General features: G+C 47.0%; 1 protein-coding gene across 4 annotated transcripts in view; it reads left to right on the top strand.

Moving 5' to 3' along the window:
* CSNK1D (casein kinase 1 delta) overlaps positions 1 to 25,393 on the top strand; it is a 64,873-nt gene that overhangs the window by 25,809 nt on the left and 13,671 nt on the right. For 2 of the 4 annotated variants that reach the window (XM_073588152.1, XM_073588150.1), the window contains exons 7-8: positions 7,519 to 7,690; positions 17,390 to 17,529. In XM_073588152.1, the coding sequence (XP_073444253.1) occupies positions 7,519 to 7,690; positions 17,390 to 17,529 (312 nt within the window). Of the gene's footprint in view, positions 1 to 7,518; positions 7,691 to 17,389; positions 17,530 to 19,369; positions 19,438 to 25,393 lie in introns of all 4 variants that reach the window. The other 2 variants (XM_073588151.1, XM_073588153.1) reach the window with 2 other exon arrangements.

Here is a 25,393-nt window from a genome sequence, read left to right as displayed (position 1 = left end):
TTTGACATTCTTAACCCCTGAAAGGGGTTGTTCAGGAGTGCACTGCTGCCAGGCTTCCTGCTTTAAAGATTTACAGTTCAGAGTATAGTAGTATGGTTGCACCTCTGAACTAACTGACCTCTCTCCCAATCTACTAGCTGAGGCTGCTTTGCCTCTACAGCATGGGAGAAGTGGCTGAATCCAGGGCGGCCAGTAACAAAGGTAACAACCTGTAAGCTATAAAATTTGAAAGTCCCTCCTTTCTTGAGCACTGAAATAATTTCTAACTCCTTCACGATCTCTGTCGTACCCATATTTGACGTATGTGTACATCATGTCGATTGTGCGGCTACAGGAGCTGTGCCCGCACAATAGCGACCAGGAGTTCGGCTTACATGATAGCGGAGACTCGGCTCTCTCAGCCACGCAGGTGCCCTCACTTCCCCCGGCTGTCTAATCCCCTAAACACCTTGATCGATCTCAACATTTAGGAGGTTGGAAAAGTGAGGGGGCTGTATCATCATCGATGATTCGATGATGATCATCATCGATGATTGTCATCGCGAGGGCCCGATCATCGTGATTACATCCTGGGGTCATCATGACGATCCCCGTGTCACCCAGCTTTACAAAGCCTGTTAGACCATGCTCACAGCATGGTATAAGAGGCTTGTGCCAGTGCAGTACTGACAGGTATAAAGCATTGCAATCCTGGTGCATTGTATTGCATTATACCAGCAAGCAGAGAGTGGTAGAGTTTAAGTGTCACAGAGGGACTGAGTAAAAAAAAAAAAAAATATTTAAAACCTAAAAAAAAATGATAAAATTAAAATATTATACCCATCAATTCGTATTTTTATGTAAAAAATAAAAGGTATACACATTTGGTATCTCCACCGGGCTATCTGCTCTGGTGATGCATTTCCGCTGTGGGGCAGTGGTCGGCATGCGGCTCCGCTCCATGGGGGCGATGGGGACTCATTTCATTTGGTGTTGGTGCTGTGTGGCAGCCGTTGTTGCTGTGGTTTTGTGCTGTTGGAGCTGCGCGGTCTGGGGATGCCTGGCTGTCTGCTCTGGTGGTGCATTTCCATTGTGGCGGTGGTCGGCGTGCGGCTCCACGCCATGGGGGCGATGGGGACTCCTTTCATTTGGTGTTGGTGCTGTGTGGCGACCATTGTTGCTGTGGATTTGTGCTGTTGAAGCTGCGCGGTCTGGAGATACCGGGCTGTCTGCTGTGGCGGTGGTCAGCGTGCGGCTCCGCTCAGTGTGGGCGATGGGCACCCACTACGAGACTTGCTGTGACATGGTAGTGGGCTTCATACATTCTGATCAGAATGTTAAATGTAGAACCTCATGTTCAGTTTTATATATTTTTGCTGAGAGGCATTGTATCAATGTATGATTTTTGGCTGTGCGGTTCATGCTCTTTTTTTTTTTTTTTTCTCCTACACCTCATTGGGGGACACAGACAGTGGGTGTTATGCTGCTGGCCACTAGGAGGACACTAAGTAAACACAGAGAAAAGTTAACTCCTCCCCTCCTGCAGTATACATCCTCTCGCTGGCTGGGAATTCCCCAGTTCTTGCTTAGTGTCTGTAGGAGGCACTTGGGCCAGGTTTCAGACCCCACCGTTTTTATTTTATTTTTGAATTTTCTGTGGGATTAAGACGCACTCTACCCGATCAGTGGGCGCCTCTTCGCCCATTCGGCACCAGGCCTCGGCAGACCAGGTCTGCAAGGCTGCGACTTTGTCCAGTCTCAATACTTTTTACAAGAAATTACGAAATTCATTCTCAGGCCTCTCCGCGAGGCTGCGACTTGGTCCAGCTTGCGTACCTTTACAAACATTGCCTAATTCATTCTCAGGCTTCTGCGGATGCAGCTCTCGACAGACACAGCCAGCAATTGGCAGTACCACGGTGTTAACTCAGTGGTACATGGGGTATTAGCAGAAGTATTGCCCCCACCCAGGGACTGCTTTAGGACGTCCCACGGTCTCTGTGTCCCCCAATGAGGCATAGGAGAAATAGGGATTTTTCTGTACTCACTGTAAAATTCTTTTCTCCGAGCCATTCATTGGGGGACACAGCACCCACCCTGTTTGGCCTATTGGCTCACTGTAGCATTTTTAGGTTTGACAGAGTTATGATTATTGTCATTCGTTTAATGCTCCTACTGCTTTTTTCACCGAACTGGGGAATTCCCAGCCAGCGAGAGGTTGTATACTGCAGGGGAGGAGTTAACTTTTTTCTATGTTTACTTAGTGTCCTCCTAGTGGCCAGCAGCATAACACCCACGGTCTCTGTGTCCCCTGTTATGAATGGGTCACCGAGGAGAAAAAACAACACAAGCTAAGTCTCAGAAAACCAGAGAGGTTGGTAACTATGCAGATCCCTGATCCTAACCACACAACTAGCAGCAGTCGTGGAGCATACCTACAATGAATTTAGACGCCTCGTCACAACCGGAGGACTACATAAGCCTAAAGCAAGAAAAGGGGAAAACTAACTGCCCCAGAGCAGACCCCAAAGGAAAGACAGCCCCCACACATGTATTGACGGTGAAACAAGAAGAAAACACAAACACAGGCAGGAAAATAGGCTGAGCAAACGATGGGGCCAAACTAACTAGAAAGGACAGGAAAGGAAAGACACTGTCTGCAATCTGCCAAAAACCCTACAAAAATAAACACTTCTGATAGCAAAATTAACCCTGAAGTCACTAGACTTCTCCCTCTATATCAGCACTCTGAAATATTCTGAGACAGAGCAAAAAGAGGCCAATCTAATAAGGGACAAAAAAAGGCAAATTGGCAAATACAGATAAATAAGAGTGGAAATTCAGCACAGCCCCAGCCGGGGCTGGCTGACCACACAAAAAACTGAATAGACCAACAAAAGCAAGTGTGAACATTAGCAGAAACACTTAGCTTGAGAAAACTGGAACAGAGCTGAAGTCCAAGACCTGAGATGCAGACTGAATCACCAGCACCAGGATAGGGCGTCGGCTGTCTTATATCCAGTCTGATACTCCAGAGATCCAATCATTATCCTCATCATCAGGTGGCAGTATTCCAGTATATTCCAGTATATGAGTTTTCTAGGAGGCTGGGCTTCCCATTCAACGGGTTTTTCCCACAAACAAACTACTCTATATTCCAGGGCTGTGGAATTGATAAGCCAAACCTCCCACTCCTCAATTACCCTGAATCCTGATTCACGACTTCACAGCACTGGACTCCACCAAAATGGACACAGACTCCATGACTGACTCCACAGCCCTGCTTCATACAATAAATCTGGGATTAATACATTCAGTTTGTGTTAAATAAAATGTTCCTGTGCTGATATAATCGCATAAATGTGTCCCTGCTGTGTACTGTGTAATGGCTGTGTCTATCCGTGCAGGAACATAGTCTGATCATACCACAGCTCCTGGGCAGGGGAGGAAGCAACAGAGTATACCAAGAAAACAGCACAGGATCACCGACCATAGATTTTCAACCCTTTTAGATACTGCTATCAACATTGATAATTGCATCTATATGGTTAACAAAGCACGGTGGCTCCATCGTTACATGAGTCTAAGGGCAAGTAATGCCATTACAGTCTGCCAGCTATAGAGGCCTGTTCAGATGTGGGCAACATTTCTGTGGTAAAAATCTATTTAATTGGTCATTGCACTTTGCGTTCGTTCCTGAAAAGCACCTGAAGGGTTAATTAACGACCTGACAGCAGTTGTGAATATGTTGAGTGGTGCGGTCTTTAAAATGGTTTCACTTTTATGGGTTTTCCAATTTGTAGCCCCCCCAAAGTCACGTCAAAACTGTGTAGGTCCCTTTAAAAAAAAAAAAAAAAAAATCTAAATTTCCTTGAAAAAATAGAAAAATTGCTTTTTTATTTTGTTCACATTGATCAAAATAAAAAATATAGTAAATCATCCCCCCTTTATCTCACCCCCTTAGTTAGGTAAAAATAGTAAAATTAAAAAATGTATTTATTTCCATTTTTCAGTGAGTGTTGGAGCTATAGTTGGGGTTATAGCTAGGATTGGGGTGTGTTGGGGTTGGAGTTAGAATTGGGGGGTTCCACTGTTTAGGTACATCAGGGGGTCTCCAAACGCGACATGTCGCCCGCCATTGATTCCAGACGATTGTGTTCAAAAAGTCAAGCCGTGCTCCCTCGCTTCTGAGCCCTGCCATGCGCCCAAACATTGGCATTCCCCCATTGGCTTGTCCATTTTCTCCTGATACCCTTGTGAAAATGGAAAAGGTTGGTTCCAAAGTATATTTTTTGTGAAAAAAAGTAAAATGTTCATTTTTTCCTTCCATATTGCTTCAGTTTTGTGAAGCACCTGAAGGGTTAATAAACTTCTTGAATGTGGTTTTGTGCACCTTGAGGGGTGCAGTTTTTAGAATGGTGTCACTTTTGGGTATTTTCTGTCATATCCCCCCCCACCCCCCCAATCTCACTTCAAATGTGAGGTGGTCCCTAAAAAAAATGGCTTTGTAAATTTTGTTGGAAAAATGAGGAATCACTGGTCAACTTTTTACCCTTATAATGTCCTAACAAAAAAAAAAGTTTACAAAATTGTGCTGATGTAAAGTAGACATGTGGGAAATGTTATTTATTAACTCTGATTTAAGAGTACAAAAATAAAAAGTTTGAAAATTGCAAACTTTTCTAAATTTTTGCCAAATGTCCGGTTTTTTTTCATAATTAAACGCAATCAAAGAAATTTTACCACTAACATGAAGTACAATATGTCACGAAAAACAATGTCAGAATCAGTGGGATCCGTTGAAGCGTTCCAGAGCTTATAGCATCATAAAGTGACAGTGGTCAGAATTGTAAAAATTGACCTCGTCATTAAGCACCAAATTGGCTCTTTCACACATAGCGATATCGCTAGCAATATCGCTAAAGCGTCATCGATTTTGTGACGCAGCAGCGATATTGCTAGTGATATCGCTACATGTGATACTTACGACTGGCTCACCCGCTGGTTATCGGTGATCGCGCGAGATCGGCCTGCTCCATTTCTCATCGTCTGCTTCCTGCTGGCGCCGACGAGCGAGCCATGGACGCAGGCGGAAGACTGTCACACTCGCCGCGTCTGAAAGCTAAGAGCGACCGCCGAGCATTGCTGCGTCGCTAGTGAGATCTGCCTGTGTGGCAGCTCACTAGCGACCATTTAGCGATGCACCAGCGATCCTGACCGCGCCATATCGTGGGGATCGCTGGTGCATCGCTAAGTGTAAAGGGGCCCTAAGGGATTAAGACAACCTACACCTTGGGATAAGGTGTTTTCCATTTAAAAAAAAAAAAAAAAAAACCTTTTAAAGGGTTTAATGAGCTGAACATGGTTTTGGGTACCTTTTTTTTGTTACTTAGATGCATGGGGACAAAAATAATTTTTTGGGTTTCATTAAAAAACAAAATCCAAGAAAAACAAAATGAGCAAATACTTTACAGCAAGTAAATGGTAATAGTACATGTAAATAACATGGGTTACTTGGTTAATGCTATTTTGATTTAAAAAAAAAAAAAAAAGTCATCCCACTGCGGCATGGTGTACCCATTGGGGGACGGTCCTAACCTGTCGCAGTGGGATGGCTTTTATACTTTTTTGATGAAAATTGCATTAACTATGCCCCCGATTTTTATTTACTTGCACTAGGGTATATGCTCGCTTTGTTTTTTTTCTTGGGTTTTGTCTCCATTAAATAGTAATTATTACTCCTGTTATTTAAGACTCTTAGCAGCTGTTTGTAAAAAGAAAACGATTAACGCTGTAAAAAATGCAGCGTATAAAGGTTTAGGGTAGCCTACAATAATATCAGATGTGGTTTGGTGCCACGTATACTAGCCAAGGTAAATGGTATAGAAGCATGTAACACAATCAGCAGACCCTTTTTTCTTTGCACCAGGTATGGCATGGATTACCCTGTGTTCCAAATTATTATGCAAAAAATATTTCCTCATATTTTCTCTAAATTACCTATATGAATTGCAGTTATTGTTATTTTCCAGTCATCTAATATTCTAGTATAATTGCAATGTTTTTGAACAAACTGCCTATGAAAACAGTATATTTTTAAAAATAAGAAACACTCAAAATGCATGTTCCAAATTATTATGCACAGCAGAGATTTCAACCTTTTTATTTTGAAGAAAAAAAATGGTTAATTGTGAAATTATAAGATTATTACAAAATGAAATCAAACCGTTTTCAAGTCAAAACTTTATTCTTGGTGATGTTACATTTGCACATAGGACCCCTTGTTCGAAAGAAGCTTCTGAACTCTCTCGTCCATTGAATTTGTCAGTTTTTGGATGGTTTGTGCTTCAGTTGTTTTGCATGTGGACAGAATACCCTCCCAGAGCTGTTGCTTAGATGTGAACTGCCTCCTGCCATCATAGACACTCCTTTTGATGATGCTCCAGAGGTTCTCAATGGGGTTGAGGTCAGGGGAAGATGGTGGCCACACCATAAGTTTGTCCTCTTTTATGCCCATAGCAGCCAGAGATGCAGATGTGTTATTTGCAGCAAGAGACGGTGCATTATCATGCATGAAAATGATCTTGCTGCGGAAAGCACGGTTCTTCCTCTTGAACCATGGCAGGAAGTGCTGTTTTAGAGACTCCACATAGATTATGGAGTTCATCTTTACCCCTTCAGGGATCCTAAAGGGGCCGACAATCTCTCTCCCCATGATTCCAGCCCAAAACATTACTCCACCTCCTCCTTGTTGGCGCCTTAGCCGTGTTTTCATGGGGTGTCCATCAACCAGCCATCCTCCACTCCATCCATCTGGACCATCGAGCGTTGCACGGCACTCATCGGTGAACAAAACAGTTTGGAAGTCAGTCTTCATGTATCGTTTGGCCCACTGGAGCCGTTTCTGCTTGTGTGCAGTGGATAGAGGTGGTCGACAGGATGGCTTACGCACAGCTGCAAACCTCTGAAGGACCCTGCATCTTGTTGTTCGGGGGACGTTGGAGGCACCAGCAGCTTCAAAAACTTGTCTGCTGCTATAACAAAGCATTTTTGCAGCTGATCTTTTAACCTGACGCAATTGCCTGTTGGAAAGAGTCCTCAATTTTTCCTTATCAGCAGCACACGTGTGTGCTGGGAATCAGCTACATACTTCTTGATTGTGCGATGATCACGATGAAGTGTCTTTGGCAATGTTGATTGTAGTCATGCCTTGACCTAAATACTCCACAATTTGTTGCTTCTCAGCAGCCGACACATCTTTCCCATTTTGGCAAAAAAATGTAGGCTGCTTAATAATGTTGAACAGCCTTCTTAAGTAGTCTTGCCTTTATTTGGACACACCTGCCAAACTAATTTGCACAGGTATCTGCAATTGCTTTCAGTGATATAAAGAGCCCTGACACACATCACCATCAATGAGTTTAAATGACAAACAAAAAAATTCTAACCTTATCACTCCTAAACTCTTTTTGCATAATAATTTGGAACACAGTTTATATTGCTGCTGACGTGACTGCAGTTATTTTATTTCACCACTAGGGTGCAAGTCGCGCTGCTGAGGATGCAGAGCGCGAGAGAAGAGAGCGAGAAGAGCGCCTCAGACATACAAGGAATCCTGCAGCCCGTGGCTTGCCCTCTACTGCCTCCGGAAGACTAAGAGGGACTCAGGAAGTAACGCCACCCACTCCACTCACGCCAACCTCCCACACAGGTACGACTAGGCATATGTGGGTGGGATGATCTTGTTTTCAGTGATTGGAAGAATTCTTTTCCAAAGATTAAGACTATGAATTTCTAGCGAGATCTCCTTTCCAAATTTGCATCTGTGAAGACTGATTTTTTTCCTCTTGACTTTCTCAGTGGCCTTCTTGGTTGTGGGATGACCGGTTACTGCCATGGAATGAATAAGTGCAGCAAGATCTAAAGATGTTTCTTCCCGTAGACATACAACTGTAGTTCAGGATGGTTGTCATAGGCCAGTTTTATACAAGCATGAAGTGGCCATATTTAGAGGTTGCAATAGCACCTTGTAGAGGTTTAACTACCCACGAGCAGCTATTATTCGGGAGGCAGAATAAAAAGAGGGCTGACGTGTCTGCTCAGGCCCTCTGAAGCGACAAGGAGGAGGACATGATGTGTAACCACCCAGCAATCCTCTGCTGCCCGATCACAGCTAGAAGACATCTAGAAGCCAGCAGGCACTAGATCACTATTACTTCTGATCTGCTCACAGTGGATTTCTGGTGGGACTGCACAGTCGTGTCATTTCAGCTTCCTTCACCCTTAGGACAAAAAATCGGGAAAGAAATTGAAAACCCTAATAAAAATGTTAGTATCCGGCGAGAAATGCCCGACATGTGTAGTCAATTTCCAGTGTCCAAGTGGCCACATTAGTCAGTGAAGTCCATCGGGCACTACTGCTATGTTATCGTGAAACGGATCTGGTACTGCTCTCATTTCTGTTATTCTCCTGTGATGGAGAACAAGAACAAACAAGGATTGCAGATGTGAACAGGTCACCTTCAGTATAAACCCTAGTGTTTCACTTGATTATGCCGCTGTCACTGTTCTTACAGGCGGAGGGCTGTTAGTTTTCACTGCATTCACTGAGGGATTCAGAGGTCTGTCATTATTATGATTGGGAGTTCAGAGGGTCTGAGCTTGGAGAACTGATGTAAGAGAGCATCCATTTGTGCGGTGAATGTGTTGGTGCGTTTCTATATGTGGGACATGTATGGACGTGCATCCACGCTTGCGATCCTTTCATCTAGTGGGTACTATATCGTTGTATAGGTCATATGTGGCTGGCACTATGAAGGGGACATTGAGCCTAAAATATTGGAGGGTATATGTCTAATTCTAGAGGTTGGGGATTGTGGCCAGGCCCCCACTGATGAGAGCATGTTGACCTATCCTACTGAGATGTCCAGTAGAAGATCCCCCAGAGCGTCATGTAATAACATGGAGCCGCAGCAGGCTGCCATTTATGAGGACCTGTTGTCTATGGGGGGTGGACATCACCAAGAATATAAGCTCACATTGGAGTCCATTCTGACCTTTCTAATAATTTATCTAATAGGATGAATTGCCCCCCCTTTTTTTTTTTTTTAGACTGACCTTCATTTTGTACACATATCAGTACGAAAAGTAATGTGTTCATTCATTAAATGATCATCTCTTGAGATTGGATATCCTTTAGTATTGCAAATTTGAAAGACTGCAAATTATGTTCTTCTTGGCTAAAATCCTCCTGGGACATGGTAAGAGTAGTACGTTACCCTGCTGTAAAACATGTGGTGCTACTTGGCCACCTTTTAGGCTATGTACCCACGTTGCAGAAATGTTGCGAAAATTTCCGCACCATTTCCGCACTCTCCTGCTGCGGGTAAAACGCATGCGAATTTGCATGCGTTTTTCGCTTGCGGAATGCTTGAGCATTCCAAGTGATTAGCATCACTTGTAATGTGATAGGTAGGATGTTAAAAAAAATAAAAAATATTGTTATTCTCACCTTCCGACAGCCCCGGATCTGCTCTGCGGCGCTCCCGGCATCTTCTGGTCCCAGTAATGCTTTGCGCGAAGGACACGAATGACGTCACGCTCGCGAGAGCGCGACATCATCGCGGTCATTCTCACAAAGCATTACTGGGATCGGAAGATGCCGGGAGCGTGGTGAAAGGCGGAAAGGATTTTGGGGGCCGCCGGAGGGTGAGTATATCACTATTTTTTATTTTTATTCTATTTTTTACAGGATTATGGTACCCAGGGCATGGAGGAGAGTCTCCCCTCCTCCAGGCCCTGGGTACTATCCGCACATGATCCGCTTACTTTGCGGAAAATCGCCACGTGTGAACGCAGCCTTAGTGTCCATGTTGCAGGTGCAACACCAAGACCTATGGTTTCCATAATTTCAAAGTATGTTTTAAAAAGATTAGAAATTCCGATTCTCTGGCTACAGCTTAAGTCTCCTTTCCCAAGTGTTCTCCCAGACTATTATATCCATAAGTCTTCTACATCTGATCGGTGGGTGTGCGACACATTACCCTCCGCCGATCAGCTGATCTTGGTTCTGGCAGCAATGGGAGTTGCAGAGCTGCTCAGCTCCTTCAATGGTATGATGTCTGTGACTGGGTTCTGCACATCTGCCCCCTGTTAATTTGGATGTCCAATACACGGCCGCTATGCAGCTGACAGAGCAGTGCTGTGCGTCTCTCAGCACATTCGGGAACAGCTAATTGACGGGTTAACTTGGTGTCGCATCCCCGCCGATCAGATATTGATGATGTAGCCGAAGAGTAGTCCATCATGATAAAGGTCCCGGACAATCCCTTTAAAGAACAGGTTTTTCTCCTACGCCTCATTGGGGGACACAGAGATAGTGGGTGTTATGCTGCTTGCCACTAGGAGGACACTAAGTAAACCAGAAAAAAGTTAACTCCTCCCCTGCAGTGTACACCCTCTCGCTGGATGAGATATCTCCAGTTCATGCTTAGTGTCTGTAGGAGGCACTTGGGTCTGGTTTCAGACCCCACCGTTTTTATTTTATTTTTGAATTTTCTGTAAATTTTTATTTTTTAATTAGCGGAGTGAAGGGGGCGACGGTTCCTTTCTACGGCCTGCTCTCCCCCGAACCAACAACAGGCAAGCACGCGGCGTATACCTCCCCGTACACTTTCCTGCGACGTTTCGGGCTGATTCCTCTGACAATAATGGCGAAAGTTCCGGTAATCCACGGATATAAGGGCAGGCGCATGGAATGGATAAGACTGGACAGTGCTTCCGAAGGCCCTGAATCAGCCCCATAGCTCTCCATCCACCTACCATAGGGAGGATCGATTGAGCATGCCCCTTTAAGAACTTCTCCAGCTCTGCTACATCAGCCCAGGAGGATGAGAGCCTGCATGGATGGCCTGGACAGCGCTGAGCACTGGAGTTGAGGTATGGGGTCGGTTCCTGGCCCCCGGGAGAAGCGCTGACTTGGCGTCAGCGGCGGTGCACCGGCCCCCCATCGCAGCCCCCCCCCCCCCGTCGGCGCTACCATGGGTAGCCCGAAAAATTTAGTCCCCGACCTGCTAGGCCGCAATTTCAATAGCGCCGCCCCGCCCCCTGGGGTGCCTACCGCGGGTAGGCTCAAAAATTTAGCCCCCGGCTTTTCCGGCCTACTAGGCTGCAATTTGAATAGCGCCGCCCACGCTATTATTGCCGCCCCCTCATCTTGGCGCCTCATCCCTGACAAAACATGCAATTCTAATGTCGAGGGCCATGTCTTTTTACCCCAGCCTGCTCTGGACACGAGCTGTGAGGCGAGCATTCTGCCGGATACCAGGTGACACCGCAGGGCCACCGCTATTCCTCCCGGGGGACACAGCACAGGACTGGGTTAGCTGCATCTGCCCTCAGATTAAAGCTTAACCCCTTCCCGGCACATTCCCTGCAGCTGCAGAAAGACTGGGGTTAACCCTTTCAGGAGCGCTATGTCTCAATCTAAGGAGGCTAAACGGGCTGCTAAAAAGCACACTGCGTTTTTACCGTGTGTACCACTTGCAAGTCTGCCTCACCCAGTGCACAGACTAATCCGTCAAGCACGGACTGCGCCCCTCGCCGCCGCTGCTGACGGGCCTCCTGCGTTTAGTACCCCTGAGTGGGCTGCGTCCCTGTCACGGTTGGTGGAGTCTCTGACCCAGACTATATTCTCCTTCCGGGAGGACTCTTTAAGTCAGAAGGCGTCCTTAAAACCTCCCCCCAGGAAAGCTCTGGCGTCGGCCGGGGGCCGTACTCATTCAAGGGATGGTCAGGTCTCTAGAAAGCGGACCCATGACGCGTCCCCTAGTCCCGTTCGCGCCTCAGCATCTGCGACTCCTGTCTCTCGCGCTCCCTCTCCTGGAGTTCTCAGCAAGCACGACTCTGAATTCGAATCTGACACGTCAGCCCCTCAGAATCCCCCAACTGATCCAGGGCACCAATCTTCCTCTGGAGGCAACCGCGGTCACCAGGCAGATAATTCACGCAGCGGACTTTTTAGTGGACGCCTCTTTTGATGCCGCCAATTGGCTGCTCAAACTGCCGCTAATGCGATCTCCATTAGAAGAGCCCTATGGCTCCGCGACTGGCGGGCGGATGCCACATCTAAAATATCGCTGACTTCTCTCCCCTTTCAAACGGGTCGTCTTTTTGGAGAGAAACTGGATCAGCTCATTTCTGATGCTACCGGGGGAAAAAGTAAATTCCTTCCTCAACGAAAGGCTGTTCGGCCGTTTCGCAACCAACAGCCGACGCGCTTTCGATCTTTTCGCAACAATTCCGGCTGGTCCTTCTCTTCCCTATCAGGTCCGTCCCCTCGTGGATACAGAGGCTCTCAGGTCTCACACAGACCTAACCGCTCTTGGAAACCCAGGCCTAGGGCTTCGGGATCTAGAGGAGCCAGATCTCATAGATCTACCCAATGACTTGTTGCGGTATCCGGCGGACACCGACAGAGTAGGCGGTCGCCTACTTTCCTTCAGCCACACCTGGCTCGCGGTGGTCCACGACAAGTGGGTCAGGGAGCTGGTGTCCTCCGGATACAGGATAGATTTTTCCTCTCCCTCTCCAACTCGTTTTTTCCCCTCCTCTACCCCCAAGGGAAAGACAAGAGCCTTCCTTCGGGCTGTTCAGGCTCTCTTAAGGGACGGAGTCATCATTCCGGTCCCTCATCACGAAAGGTTCAGAGGATTTTATTCAAACCTTTTTGTGGTTCCAAAGAAGGACGGGACGATGCGACCCATTCTGGATCTCAAACTGTTAAATCAGTTTGTCAGGGTACGGCGATTCCAATGGAATCTCTCCGATCAGTTGTCGCTTCCATGGAAAAAGGAGAGTTCCTAGCATCCATCGACATCAAGGACGCTTACCTTCACATTCCGATCTGCCCGTCCCACCAGCAGTTCCTGCGTTTTGCAATTCACGAGGATCACTTCCAGTTCGTTGCCTTGCCCTTCAGACTCGCCACTGCCCCAGGGTCTTTACCAAGCTCATGGCGGCTGTCATGGCCATTCTCCACTCACGGTAACACCACTACTCCCCGAATCTGGACTACCTGCTCATCAAGGGTCCGTCCCTTCCAGCCTGCGAGGAATCCGTGGAGATAACAGTAAATACACTTTCGCGCCTGGGGTGGAATGATCTTGGACACTTCCCATGGGTTGGTCATTCTCCCTCCAGAAAAGACCCAAGCCTTACAACAGGCAGTGCAGACTCTTTCCCGACCAGCTTCTCACTGCATTCGTTTCAGCATGAGAGTTCTCGGAAAGATGGTGGCTGCGATGGAAGCAGTTCCATTTGCACAGTTTCATCTCCGTCCCTTACAACGTGCGTTGCTGTTAGCTTGGGACAAGAACCCGTTCTCCCTGGACCGTCGGATCCTTCTGTCCCTGTGGGTCAGGCAAGCCCTCAGGTGGTGGACACTGAGGTCCTCCCTGAATCAAGGGAGGTCTTTTCTCCCAGTAAGATGGTTGGTAGTAACCACCGACGCAAGTCTTCTCGGATGGGGAGCGGTCTTTCGTCCACACAGGGTCGTTGGTCAACCCGAGAGTCACGTCTCCCCATCAACATTTTGGAGATACGAGCGATCAGACTCGCTCTACGGAGTTTCCACCATCTCCTCGTAGGTCACCCCATCAGGATCCAATCCGACAATGCCACAGCTGTAGCTTATATTAACCGCCAGGGAGGTACCCGGAGCAGGTTGGCCATGCACGAAGTGAGTCACATCCTCCATTGGGCCGAGACCAACCATTCGCCTGTCTCAGCAATTCACATCCCGGGCGTAGAAAATTGGGCAGGAGATTTCCTCAGTCGCCAAAGCATTGCCTCGGGAGAGTGGTCTCTTCATCCGGAAGTCTCTCAGCAGATTTGTCTTTGTGGGGGGACTCCGGATGTGGACCTCATGGCCTCCAGACTAAACAACAAGGTGTCTCAGTTCATTGCCCGATCGCGCGATCCATGCGCCATCGGAGCGGGCGCCCTAGTTCTGCCATGGCACCGGTTCCGGCTCCCGTACATCTTTCCCCCTCTTTCCTTGCTTCCGAGGGTCATCAAGAAGATCAGAGCAGAGGGTGTACCAGTGATCCTAGTCGCGCCAGATTGGCCGCGCCGAACATGGTATGCAGAACTAATACAACTAGTCGCCGACGTTCCCTGGCGACTTCCTGATCACACAGATCTGTTTTCTCAGGGCCCGATTTACCACCAGAACTCCGGGGCCCTGTCTTTGATGGCGTGTCCATTGAATCCTGGATTTTAGCACAGGCTGGGTTCTCTCACGACGTGATTTCCACCATGATTAGTGCTAGGAAGCCTGTATCCAGGCGTATTTATCACCGCACCTGGAAAATCATCTTTTCATGGTGCAAGGATCATGGTCGATCCCCTCTGGTGTTCTCCATTCCGGCCGAATTGGAGTTCCTTCGATCCGGATTAAAATCGGGCCTCGCGCTTAGCTCGCTCAAGGGCCAAATTTCGGCCTTGTCAGTGCTTTTCCAACGCAAAATTGCCTTCAAACCTCAGGTCAAGACGTTCATTCAAGGAGTTTCCCATGTGGCGCCTCCTTATAGAAGGCCATTGGAATCATGGGACCTTAACCTGGTTCTCGGGGACTTACAGGACGCTCCTTTCAAACCGCTGCAGGACGTGTCATTGACCGTGCTCTCTTGGAAAGTGGTCTTTCTAGTGGCAATTACGTCAATCAGACGAGTCTCGGAATTGGCAGCCCTGTCCTGACGCTCTCCATTCCTGAATTTTCATCAGGACAAAGTAATTCTCAGGACGTCTCCGTCCTTCCTGCCCAAGGTCGACTCCTCTTTCCATCTCAACAAGGAAACTGTTTTGCCTTCCTTTTGTCTGGCGCCAGTCCATCGCATTGAGAAGGCCCTCCACACCCTGGATGTGGTTAGGGCGCTGAGACGGTGCATCTCGCGGACGGCTCCCTTCCGCAAGTCAAATGCCCTGTTCATACTTCCAGAGGGGCATAGGAAGGGTCTAGCCGCTTCAAAAGCAACGCTAGCCAGGTGGAGTCGCTCAGCGATTCAGGAATCCTACCGTGTCAGGAACGCGCCTCTCCCAGCGGGGATTAAGGCACACTCTACCCGGTCAGTGGGCACTTCTTGGGCCATTTGGCACAACAGGTCTACAAGGCTGCATACTTTTACAAAACATTACCAAATTCATTCTCAGGCCTCTGCGGATGCAGCTCTCGGCAGACGCATCCTGCAATCGGCAGTACCTCAGTGTTGACTCGGTGGTACATGAGGTGTTAGCAGATGTATGCTCCCCACCCAGGGACTGCTTTAGGACATCCCACTGTCTGTGTCCCCCAATGAGGCGTAGGAGAAATAGGGATTTTTGTGTACTCACCATAAAATCCTTTTCTCCGAGCCATTCATTGGGGGACACAGCACCCGCCCTATTTATCCTACTGGCTCATTTGTAGCCTTCTTAGGTTTTGACATAGTTATGGTTATTGTTGACTGTTTAAGCTCCTACTGCTTTTTTCACTGAACTGGAGATATCTCATCCAGTGAGAGGGTGTATACTGCAGGGGAGGAGTTAACTTTTTTTCTGGTTAACTTAGTGTCCTCCTACTGGCAAGCAGCATAACACCCACTGTCTCTGTGTCCCCGAATGAATGGCTCGGAGAAAGGATTTTACGGTGAGTACACAAAAATCCCTATTTTTATTATTTCATAAATTGATAGTATTCATATTACAAAGTTTCTTGTTTTATATCTTATCAGAGCGGCTCTTATCATGCCCTCCAGTCACTATCAGACTGTGGAGCCTCTAATATCTGACATCACTGCCTCTTGATGTGCCCCCCATTACAGGGTCTGTGAAATACATAGAGACATATGATAGGCAGGGACAGCTATAGTACATTGCTATCTACTGTCCATTGTAAAATCAGTAAGGGTATGTTTCCTCGTGGCGTAATTCATCCGGATTTGCTGCGGATTGATCGTTGCATACAGCCGCAGCGTCCAGATGTTACAGCATAGTGGAGGGGATTTTATGAAATCCCGTCTCCACTATGCGGGCAGGGACGCGGGTGACACACCCGAAATTACGGACATGCGGCGTGCCTTTATAGGCCACAGCATGTCTATCTTGCAGAGAAGCTCCGTCTCCGCAAGCTAAATATCAGTCTATGTATAGGATGCGGTGATTCTGCAAGTGTTCAATCAGCACATTCGAAATCACAGCGCGTACAACAGGGGGCGGCGCTTTGGGCGAAGCAGGGTTTCCGCAACGTCCAAAGCGCCGGCAATACGCTGCTTGGAAACATACCCTAATCCATTACTTTAGAAATCCTATTATCAAATATTGGGCATATTATCAACAAATCCCATTGTCCATGTAGTATTACAGCAGCGTCTAATATTGGATAAGAAATTCTTTTTAAATACATACCAACAACCTTTTTGGAATCTGGGTGTTCTATATTGGGGCTGTAGTATATATTCCCCAGAAAAATGTTAATACCTAGCAAGCCTAGTACTCAGGACCATCTAGAAGACAATTCGATGTTATATTATAGAATTATTTGCTAGGTAAACCAGCACTAAGTACTCTGGAAATATAATATTCAGAATAAATATATATTTTTTTGACAGCCTAATCCACTCTGGATTATTATGTATTATATTCTCTATCGGACATACTTGTTTCTTTCTTCTTCTGGACTAATATTTCATACTGTATTCTCAATTGATGGGTAAAATCTGGCTTCACTGATGACTAACTTTCCCATTAATGAGATGGATGATGGCAGTTGGTGCTCATAAGATTCTATGGGGAACTGTAGCTGGAGACCTTACTGTAGAATGTTTGGCTGCCTCTAGCTCCTCCACTCTGCATAAAAGCTTATAATCACCAACTGTCTCCTCCTATTTCAGTAAAGGAGGAATCTCTCGTCACTGAATACATATCTTAGTCCTGAACGGAGAATGAAAGCTCAGTCCAGGAAGTGGAAGAAGCAGACTTCTCTGATAAGATATGTGACAAAGCATATTTTCATGTTTATTAATGATTTATGAAATGGTTATCCTGGTTTCAATTTTTAACACAGATATAGCTTAAAAGAGCATTTCCCACCTTATTTACTCCCCCTTTTTTTTTTTTTTTTTTTTTTTAACAGTGATATTTTACCAGCTTGAACTAGACAATACCTAAGGAAGAGACCTGCCTTGTAAGGTTACACCCTTGGTGTCCTCATTTCCTTCCTGGCAGACACTATTCAGCTCTTTACTATGCTATTTCTGTTAGGATTTTGTTTTTTCAGGGGTGTACTGACTTTTTCAGCAGCTGGACGCCTTGGTGTGGTTCATCCATTCATTCCACATCAAAAGCCTTACTTATATACTCTTGGTTTTCACAGCCAACACCTCCCCCAGACCTGTGTCCGGGATGGAACGTGAGCGGAAAGTGAGTATGAGACTGCATCGTGGTGCTCCTGTTAATGTCTCTTCATCTGACCTAACTGGTCGACAAGATACCTCTCGCATGTCAACTTCACAGGTATGAGTTAAACTGCTAAGGCTCATGGGTATAAAGGAACACAAGTCGCTTTTGCTTCTGAGCTTGCTAGCTGTCAAGGGTGTGATTCATACCTCCATCTCCGCAATGCTGTCTGTCTGAATTGCTAAGTATTAAGGGAACTCTATCCGGTTTGGGGGGCTTCCCTTAATTTGGGCAATGCTTGCATTCAGAGCTTGTTTTGCTTCCATTACTATGATGTTGCTTCTGTGGGTTCTTAATGCTTTGTTTTATTCACCAGTGGAACAAACCAGTCCAGGAAGCCACAGCGCCATCATTGTAGATCTTTCCATTACCATTGTGGTGTCGGCTTTCCATTAGGGCACTGCCACTCATTACCCATTGTACATATCCATCTGATCAGACATGATGTAGTATCACTTCTGTAATGTGACCGTTGGAAAATGTGCCAGGGCAGTCTTAATTAGTTTTTTCCTTTTTAGTTTCTTTTCCCATAGTACATTCTTCTGCCTGACGGATACCATTTTTTTTACATATCCAGTCATTTAAATATTAGAACGTTGCCACTTTCCTGGCCTAAAGGTCTCCAGCACCAGGCCAGCTCTCATTGAAATTTGGTTGTGACCTATTAAACCACTGGGACCCCTATTGTTGCCAGACTAAGGGACCTGTCCTATTTTAATGGAAAGCCGTAGAACACGTTTATTCAGCTCCATTAATTTTTCTTTATTGGATACCCAGTGCTGGCACTCGGCTATCTCCAATAGTCCTATAGAGAATGAATTGAGCAGCAGTGCACATACTCGATTGCCACTCCATGCAAACTGAGGACTGAATCCCCTCAATCTTGCACTTAGTGGGGTCTCTGCCGTCAGACCACCAATGGTCCAGTAATTGTTAACTATCTTGCTTGAATATCTTATTAAACCACTATCTTACTTTCATAACGGCATTGTGAACATGCCCAAAGTGCCAATCAGGGGCGACGCAATGCTTAGTAATGCATAATTGCTGGTTAGTCTCCACCTTATATATAGATGTATCTGTGTGACAGGTGCCCTTCACGTTTCCCTAATTCTCCTCTCTACATCCATCTCATATGATTAGGGTGCTAGGCTGTTCCTTTCCGTCTCTTCTCAAAGCTGTTATAATCTTACCGTGTAAAGAGGGCACTGACGGGCATAAGAAATTGGCCAGGCTACAAAAGTCAATTATACTTTTACCTTACCTTTCTCCAAACATTTAGTTGTTTGCACTGGAAGTTTAACGAAACGTCTAGTTTCTCAGATTGGATCCAAAAGCCGATGATCTAATTTGATTGATTGGTTCTGTAAACATTTTGACCAACCATTGTGCACTTGAAAAGCTCAGCTCCTATGCATGAATATGGTGTGATCACTATGGATGTGGAAATTCCAATGTCCAGACATTTCTTAATGTGGCTTCTAGACAAGTAGCGGTGCTATTCGGGGGTGATGACACTAGAAAAGGTGGTGCTTCTTTCCCGGGTCTGGCACTGATTTGTTTACTACATGCATGCATCCCTAGTGAACGCTCATAAGCAGATTATGCAGACTAAGGACCGGTTTTAATGTAGTTGTAGGGCAGATTGTCAGTCTCTCTAACCATGCATGCATAAGCTGATTTGGGGGCATTAGTAAATTTAAGCGTCTCTTGAGAAATTCCATTTATGGAGACTAAATGGAGTTTCCTCAGAGGTCCCCACTTTCTTAGCCACTGCTTCACACTTCCTTCTGGCTGGCGCTTTATGGGTGTATGCTTAAAGCAAATGTACATCTTAAGCTCAGTAAATTGCTGGGTTGTTGGACAGTGACAAGCAGCTGTCTTTTCCCCACCTCAGAATAGCATTCCATTCGAACATCATGGCAAGTAGCTGCTCGCCCCAATCTCGGTTGAAGGCAACACTGGGTGAGTGTTGTTAAGAAATCATCCCTATGAATTTAATTGCAGCCTACATGTGTGTAAACCGGCAGCTGTAGCATTTCCTTACTGGGACAGTGTATTGTATGGTTTACAAGAGAATATGTCATTGGGCCTATTGTCTGAAAAGTACCTATTGCCAGTCGGGGTTCCCTTAAGAAAATAATTGCGCAACCTCAGACTTGTGAATTTTCTTAACACCTACTAGCAAGAGGTTCCAAGTGTCACTCATGTTTCCCTAAGGGACCTGAATTTATAGCAAGTCAGGCCTGAACTTCCGATTTGTGGGATCCCAATATGCAGCACTGTTACCAAATGGTAACTTGCTCTTAATATGTTACCAATCGGTAACAGTTTGGTAAAGTACATAACAGTGCTGGGTTAATGCAAGTGGCAATGAGGGCTGCGGAGGATTGTTGGATCCTGCTTTGCATGCTAGGTTTAAAGGTTCACTGTTTGTGGACGTTTGACCTGCTAATAAATGTTTTCATGGATAAGTTTTGCACAAGTCACTGCTTGGTAGGTGACTTTTACCATTTGGGCCATATAATGTGCTTTTGACTTAAACCCAGGTCTGTGGAGTCGGTAAGACAAACCTCCGACTCCTAAATTTCCCCGACTCCACAGTACGGCATCACTGCTGAGCATGTACATATAGTGCAGCACAGATTCATCTCCACTAAAAGCTGAGATCAGGACGAGAACAGACATTTATAGGACATTTCATAACTCCCAAATTATGAAAACTTTTATAGCACATACTGCACTGAACTGCTGCCCCAAATTTATTAGATACTTTAGGAGCCGGTCCATTTTATACTGACTCCACCAAAATGAACACTGACTCCACGGCCCTGCTTACACCGACCACCTTAAATTTTATCCACTAAGTGGCTGCTAGCCAGTGTAGCAAACTAGCAGAATATTTGTGATGCTGGGTTAAATTCAGGATGACCAAATCGAGATCTAGTTGGATTGTCAAAATACAAGCCAAGGTCAGGATGTAAAAACTTGAAAGTTCTAAGAGGCAGCAGCTAAAATAAGCAGTAAACCAGGGTAAGTACAATTTATAACTGGTGACACTTGCAGGCTGCAAGAGGTACAAATAGTGCGTGGCACCACCCAAAGCTTACATCAAGGCGCCAATTGGATTAACAATAATATGTTATTATCCCACAAGTACCTTGTCTGGACGGCTCAAATCTCATAAATCCATTAATTAAATTGCACTTGTTACCCCCTTATTGTTCACATTGAAATTATAGCAAGGGACAAATACAATAGCAGTCGGATGCTACATGTTTGATCTTTTAGCAGGACATATCTTGCGACATAGGTCTTACTTAGAAAATTCACCAGTTTTAGACTGGCCGCCCTTTTCTTAAAGGGAACCTATCAGCTGTCCTAGCCCCCCTAAACCGCCATTGCGGATGCATAGCAATGTTTGCCTGCATTATGACAAGCCTTTTTTTGTGGCTTATCGATTTGTAAATGAATATAAAAAATAGCCATGATAAAGCCTGAGACTTGCATTTTGAGAGCACGGTGCGCAAACTTGAGACATGCTGGTGACATCACGATTTCAAATCATGTCGCTCATACCCACAGGGGTGTCCTTATATGAGCTGGAGGAGGATTAGTCCAGGGAAATCAATGCAAACCCCCCCCCCCCCAACTAGTCCATCATTAATTTACGTAGCTCGAGCGCGGCTTCAAAGTTAATTTTAAATTGATCCAATAGTCGATAAGTCATATTAAGGGGCTTGTTAGAATACAGGAAAAAGTTGCTATTCATGCTTGATCCTGGTTCAGGGGCTACAGAGCAGCTGACAGTTTCCCTTAAAATTGGGCCATCTCAAGTTTGTTCTTCAGCTTTTGTTGTTTCATGTTTTTTTGTACTCAAGCCTACTAGCAAGTTTCTAGTGATACAAGGATCTCACCAGCAAACGGATACTACTCTGCTGTGCCTATATTACCTACAGAAGCACAAAATGTCATGGTGCAGCACCACGTACCTCCCCAATAGCAGCAAATACTAGAGTGCAGGACGACTAGCCGCACTATATGCCTTTTATTCCACCTCTCCTCCACTGGCACCAGTCTCCAACCCATCTCATCCACTTCTATACCAACAGTAGCTTTCTCCCCCTGCCGTACTGGCAGCAGCAACTCACCGCAGAGGACAAGGAGAATGGAGAAATGGTGAGCAGAGCTCTCTTGGCCCTATATAGCACTTCTGTCTACAATCTCCAGACTGCCACATTAATACTTGATACAGGCCAAGAGATCTAATGATCACTTAATCTTACCCTTTGGCCCTTCCTAGGCACGGAGTATGCACTGATCGGGCTGGCAGCATCTGTACAGGTTCTGCTTTAAAACGCCTGTTTTTTTGCTGAAACCCAGCATTAGTCGGACCTGGCGCCTCATCAGTTAATGAACCTATACTTTAAGCAGCAGAGCATTTTGGCAGTCATCTCATTACCATCATAGGCAGGATTACACGGAGTTACACCTCTATATAGGTAACACAGGATTCACGATAATCAGTGACACAGCTCACCTCCATTCCATCCGTGCACAATGACCTTTGCACAGCACACATGCATGCCTAGAAAATTCTACTATAGACATTGTCTTCTCCAGTCTATTGTTTTTTTATGGTCGCTGTGGCTGCTGTAAAGCTTCTCTGTTAACCAAAACCTAAGGCAGACGGCTGCTCCCTTAATAATGTAGAGAAAATAGGTTTAAAATGAAGCGCAACCCCACTAGCCGCCTCATCTTGAGTGCTCGCTCTGATGAAGCCAGGAAGACTACACTCACCATCACTGTGCTTGCTCAGTAAGATGTAGCGATGCCCTTCGTTAGATGACACGGTCAGTGGGCATGATGTCACGCTTAGTGGGAATTGGAGTGGACTTGCCTGGGTGAAACAAAACCCCTCCACCATGCTATTCCTTTGTAAACATTCGGGATATGAAAGGCTTTATTAACCTCTTACTGACATGACGTAATGGAGCATCATATGTCGGCTCCCTAAATTTGATGACGGTGCAGGAGCTGAGCCAGCAACTTTCTGGGAGATGACTAATATTCAGCCATCATCTGCCTCTAACGGTCACAACTGCAACGGAGCTCGGCCCATGACTAGGTTGCCTTCTTCAGCAGACCCCCGTGCTACTATGAAAGCCTGTAGCTGGCATTCATAGAATGCTGTAATTTTTGCTGTACACGGCAAAACTGGCATTGCTGTGTATATTACTAGGAATCAGACTATCACAGGTTCAATTTCCTTAACTGTGCTACAAAATAAATAATTTAAAAAAAAAATAACATACCTATGTATTTTTCACCTTGTCATTCAAAATCACAACTGGTTCTGTCACAAAAAGAATCCTCCTTGCATTTTGGTCATGTGGAAGGTCAGCTCACTCATCTGCTTCCCAACGTAATGCAAAATCGGCCTTTCTGGCACAAATGAAACAGTCATCCCACAGTATGGGACAAAAACACACAGCAGCTCTCACCAGAGCTTCAGCCTGGAGGCTTCCTTCACCCAAACAGGCCAGACAGTGGCTGGACATTTAACTCCCTCCTACCACACCCTTGAGGTGGAGATATGGTGAGTAGGTGTACCGCCCATCTCTTACACCTACTCGCAACGGATGCAAGACCCTAGTAATGACTGGTTTACTCTCAGCTCATATCATGCCGGAGGGAAACATATGGGTTTCACATCACACAGGATAACTACCTTTGCCACACATGTCTCCCCTCACACACTGGCAGTGAATATTAATTTCTCTTATAGTATGCACTTTCTCGTTCGCCTTATTGGGGGACACAGAGACCATGGGTGTATGCTGCTGCCACTAGGAGGCTGACACTATGCACAAAAAAAGGTTAGCCCCTCCTCCGCCGTATACACCCCACCGACCGGCAGGAAGTTCCTCAGTTTAGCTTAGTGTCAGTAGGAGGTGGACACGGGTCTTTGATTAGACCCATATCTACCTCGATGTGCGTCGTTTCTTTTCAGGTTTTTCCGGAGGGATACAGTGTGAATAGTCACATCTGTAGTCCCATAAAGAGACTATGAGTACGGCGTGTACTGCCACCCCGTATCCTCATAAGTCTACAGCAGGACCAAGACCCCTAACATGGATGTGGCGTTCCAGATGGTCCTCACTCCCCGTCTCCCACCCACTCGCCTACCAGAGCCGGTCGGTCGGTTGAGGCGCAGGTTACTCTCCTTGAAACAGTACGCTGGATGAAACGGATCAGGAGGGTAAGTATGAGACCTGAGTCCCATTCTCCCCTGCGGGTTCCACGCCAGGCCACTCCATGGATTCTTCGGCAGCGGTCGCTGTGACAGTGCTGCGACGCCTCCGCGTCGCCTCCAGGCGGCCGCTGCAGCTATTTAGGCCCTGGCTGGTTATCGGACAGCTCTTCCCCCCCCTCTGCCGGGTCCTAGCTGTCCTCAGTAGCAGCCACCGCGGCGGTCCTGCGACGCCTCCGCGCCGCCCTGTGCTGACAGGCGGCCGCCTCTTCTAATCCAGGCCCCGGCTTCATCTGGGGCCTTGTCCGGCGTCGCGGCCACGCCCCCCTTCTCCATTCTCGGGCGGGCTTCCCTCCCGCCCGCTCTAAGCCCGCCCACGACCTTCTCCCCTCAGGTTGAGCGTCCCGGAGGCGGCGCCGTCCCTCCCACCCTACCATCTTAGCGGGCGGCACCATTTTTATCATCGGCGCCTAGCCCCGCCTACCTCCCTCCTCTGCATCTGCAGGAAAGCGCGCGCTTCCTGCTCGGCTCCTCTCTGGCTGCCGCCATTTTCGCAGCCTGTCAGCCGGACGCTGTCCCCTCAGCCGTGCCCCTGCAAGCCGGACGAACCGTGCATCTCCATTTATTGGAAGCTGCGATAGGACACCGGACCGTGAGTAGCTCTGCATACTGCAGACTGACACCCTCCTCTGCCTCCTGTCCCCCAACCTTCCGGCAAGGCTTCAGTGACTGTCCGTCAGTATGTCTAATTCTAAGTCTGACCGCGCTCGTCCCCCTGCCTCCTCTGGCACCTTAGTCAAGTACTTTGCGTGCTCTTCTTGCAATCGCAAACTTCCCTCAGGTCAGTCCACTCCCCTCTGCCTGGACTGTAGCAATCCAATCCAGCCCGACGCCGCTCAGGAGCCATCCATAGCCCCAGTGGTGAGTGAGCCCCCCATGCCGGGCTGGGCCTCCTCTCTATCACAGTCAGTGGCAGACCTCACCAAGGTGTCTCAGTCCCTAGTAGCCGTTCTGGACAAGTTGCCCTTGGGAGCTTCGGCGGGACCCAGCACGTCTCAGGACGTCCCATCTGAGCCAGCCAGCGGCAGTCGCAAGAGGCCCAGGCAGGACCTCCAGGCGGAGTCCTCCCCTCGTCCTACCTCACCCCATAGTCCCCAGCAGTCTCCCTCTCGGGCCTCCTCTCCCGAGTCAGGCGAAGCGCTTTCGGAATCGGAAGGGGTCTTAGAGCTGGATTCGGACCAGGATGCGAACATGAAGGTTACGGTGCAAAACCTCATTGCCGCGATTCACCATACCTTTGACATCGCTGACGCCCCTGCGAAATCCTCAGATCAGGAGGTTTCGTTCAGACGGGCGGAAACACCATCCAGGGCGTTTCCCTTCCATTCTGAGTTTGGAAAGATTTTTACAAAGGAGAGAGGAGATCCGACCAGACGCTTTCAAAGAGGAAAGCGTCTCGGCGTACTGTACCCGTTTGCTAAAGAGCTCACGGACAACTGGGCCGCTTCTCCCTCGGTGGACCCTCCCGTGTCCAGACTTTCTAATAATACGGTCCTTCCGCTGTCAGGTGTGGCGTCTCTAAAAGATTCTAATGATAGGATCATAGAATCTCTAGCAAAATCTGCCTTCGAAGCGGCATCAGCAGTGGTATGTCCAGTCTTTGCTTCT

This window comes from Dendrobates tinctorius, unplaced genomic scaffold (assembly GCF_039654945.1).
Source record: "Dendrobates tinctorius isolate UK_male_01 unplaced genomic scaffold, ASM3965494v1 ptg000103l, whole genome shotgun sequence".
In the NCBI taxonomy this organism is placed as follows: Eukaryota; Metazoa; Chordata; class Amphibia; order Anura; family Dendrobatidae; genus Dendrobates; species Dendrobates tinctorius.
Note: the sequence above shows the minus strand (reverse complement) of the source record. Positions and strands in the feature narration are given on the sequence as shown.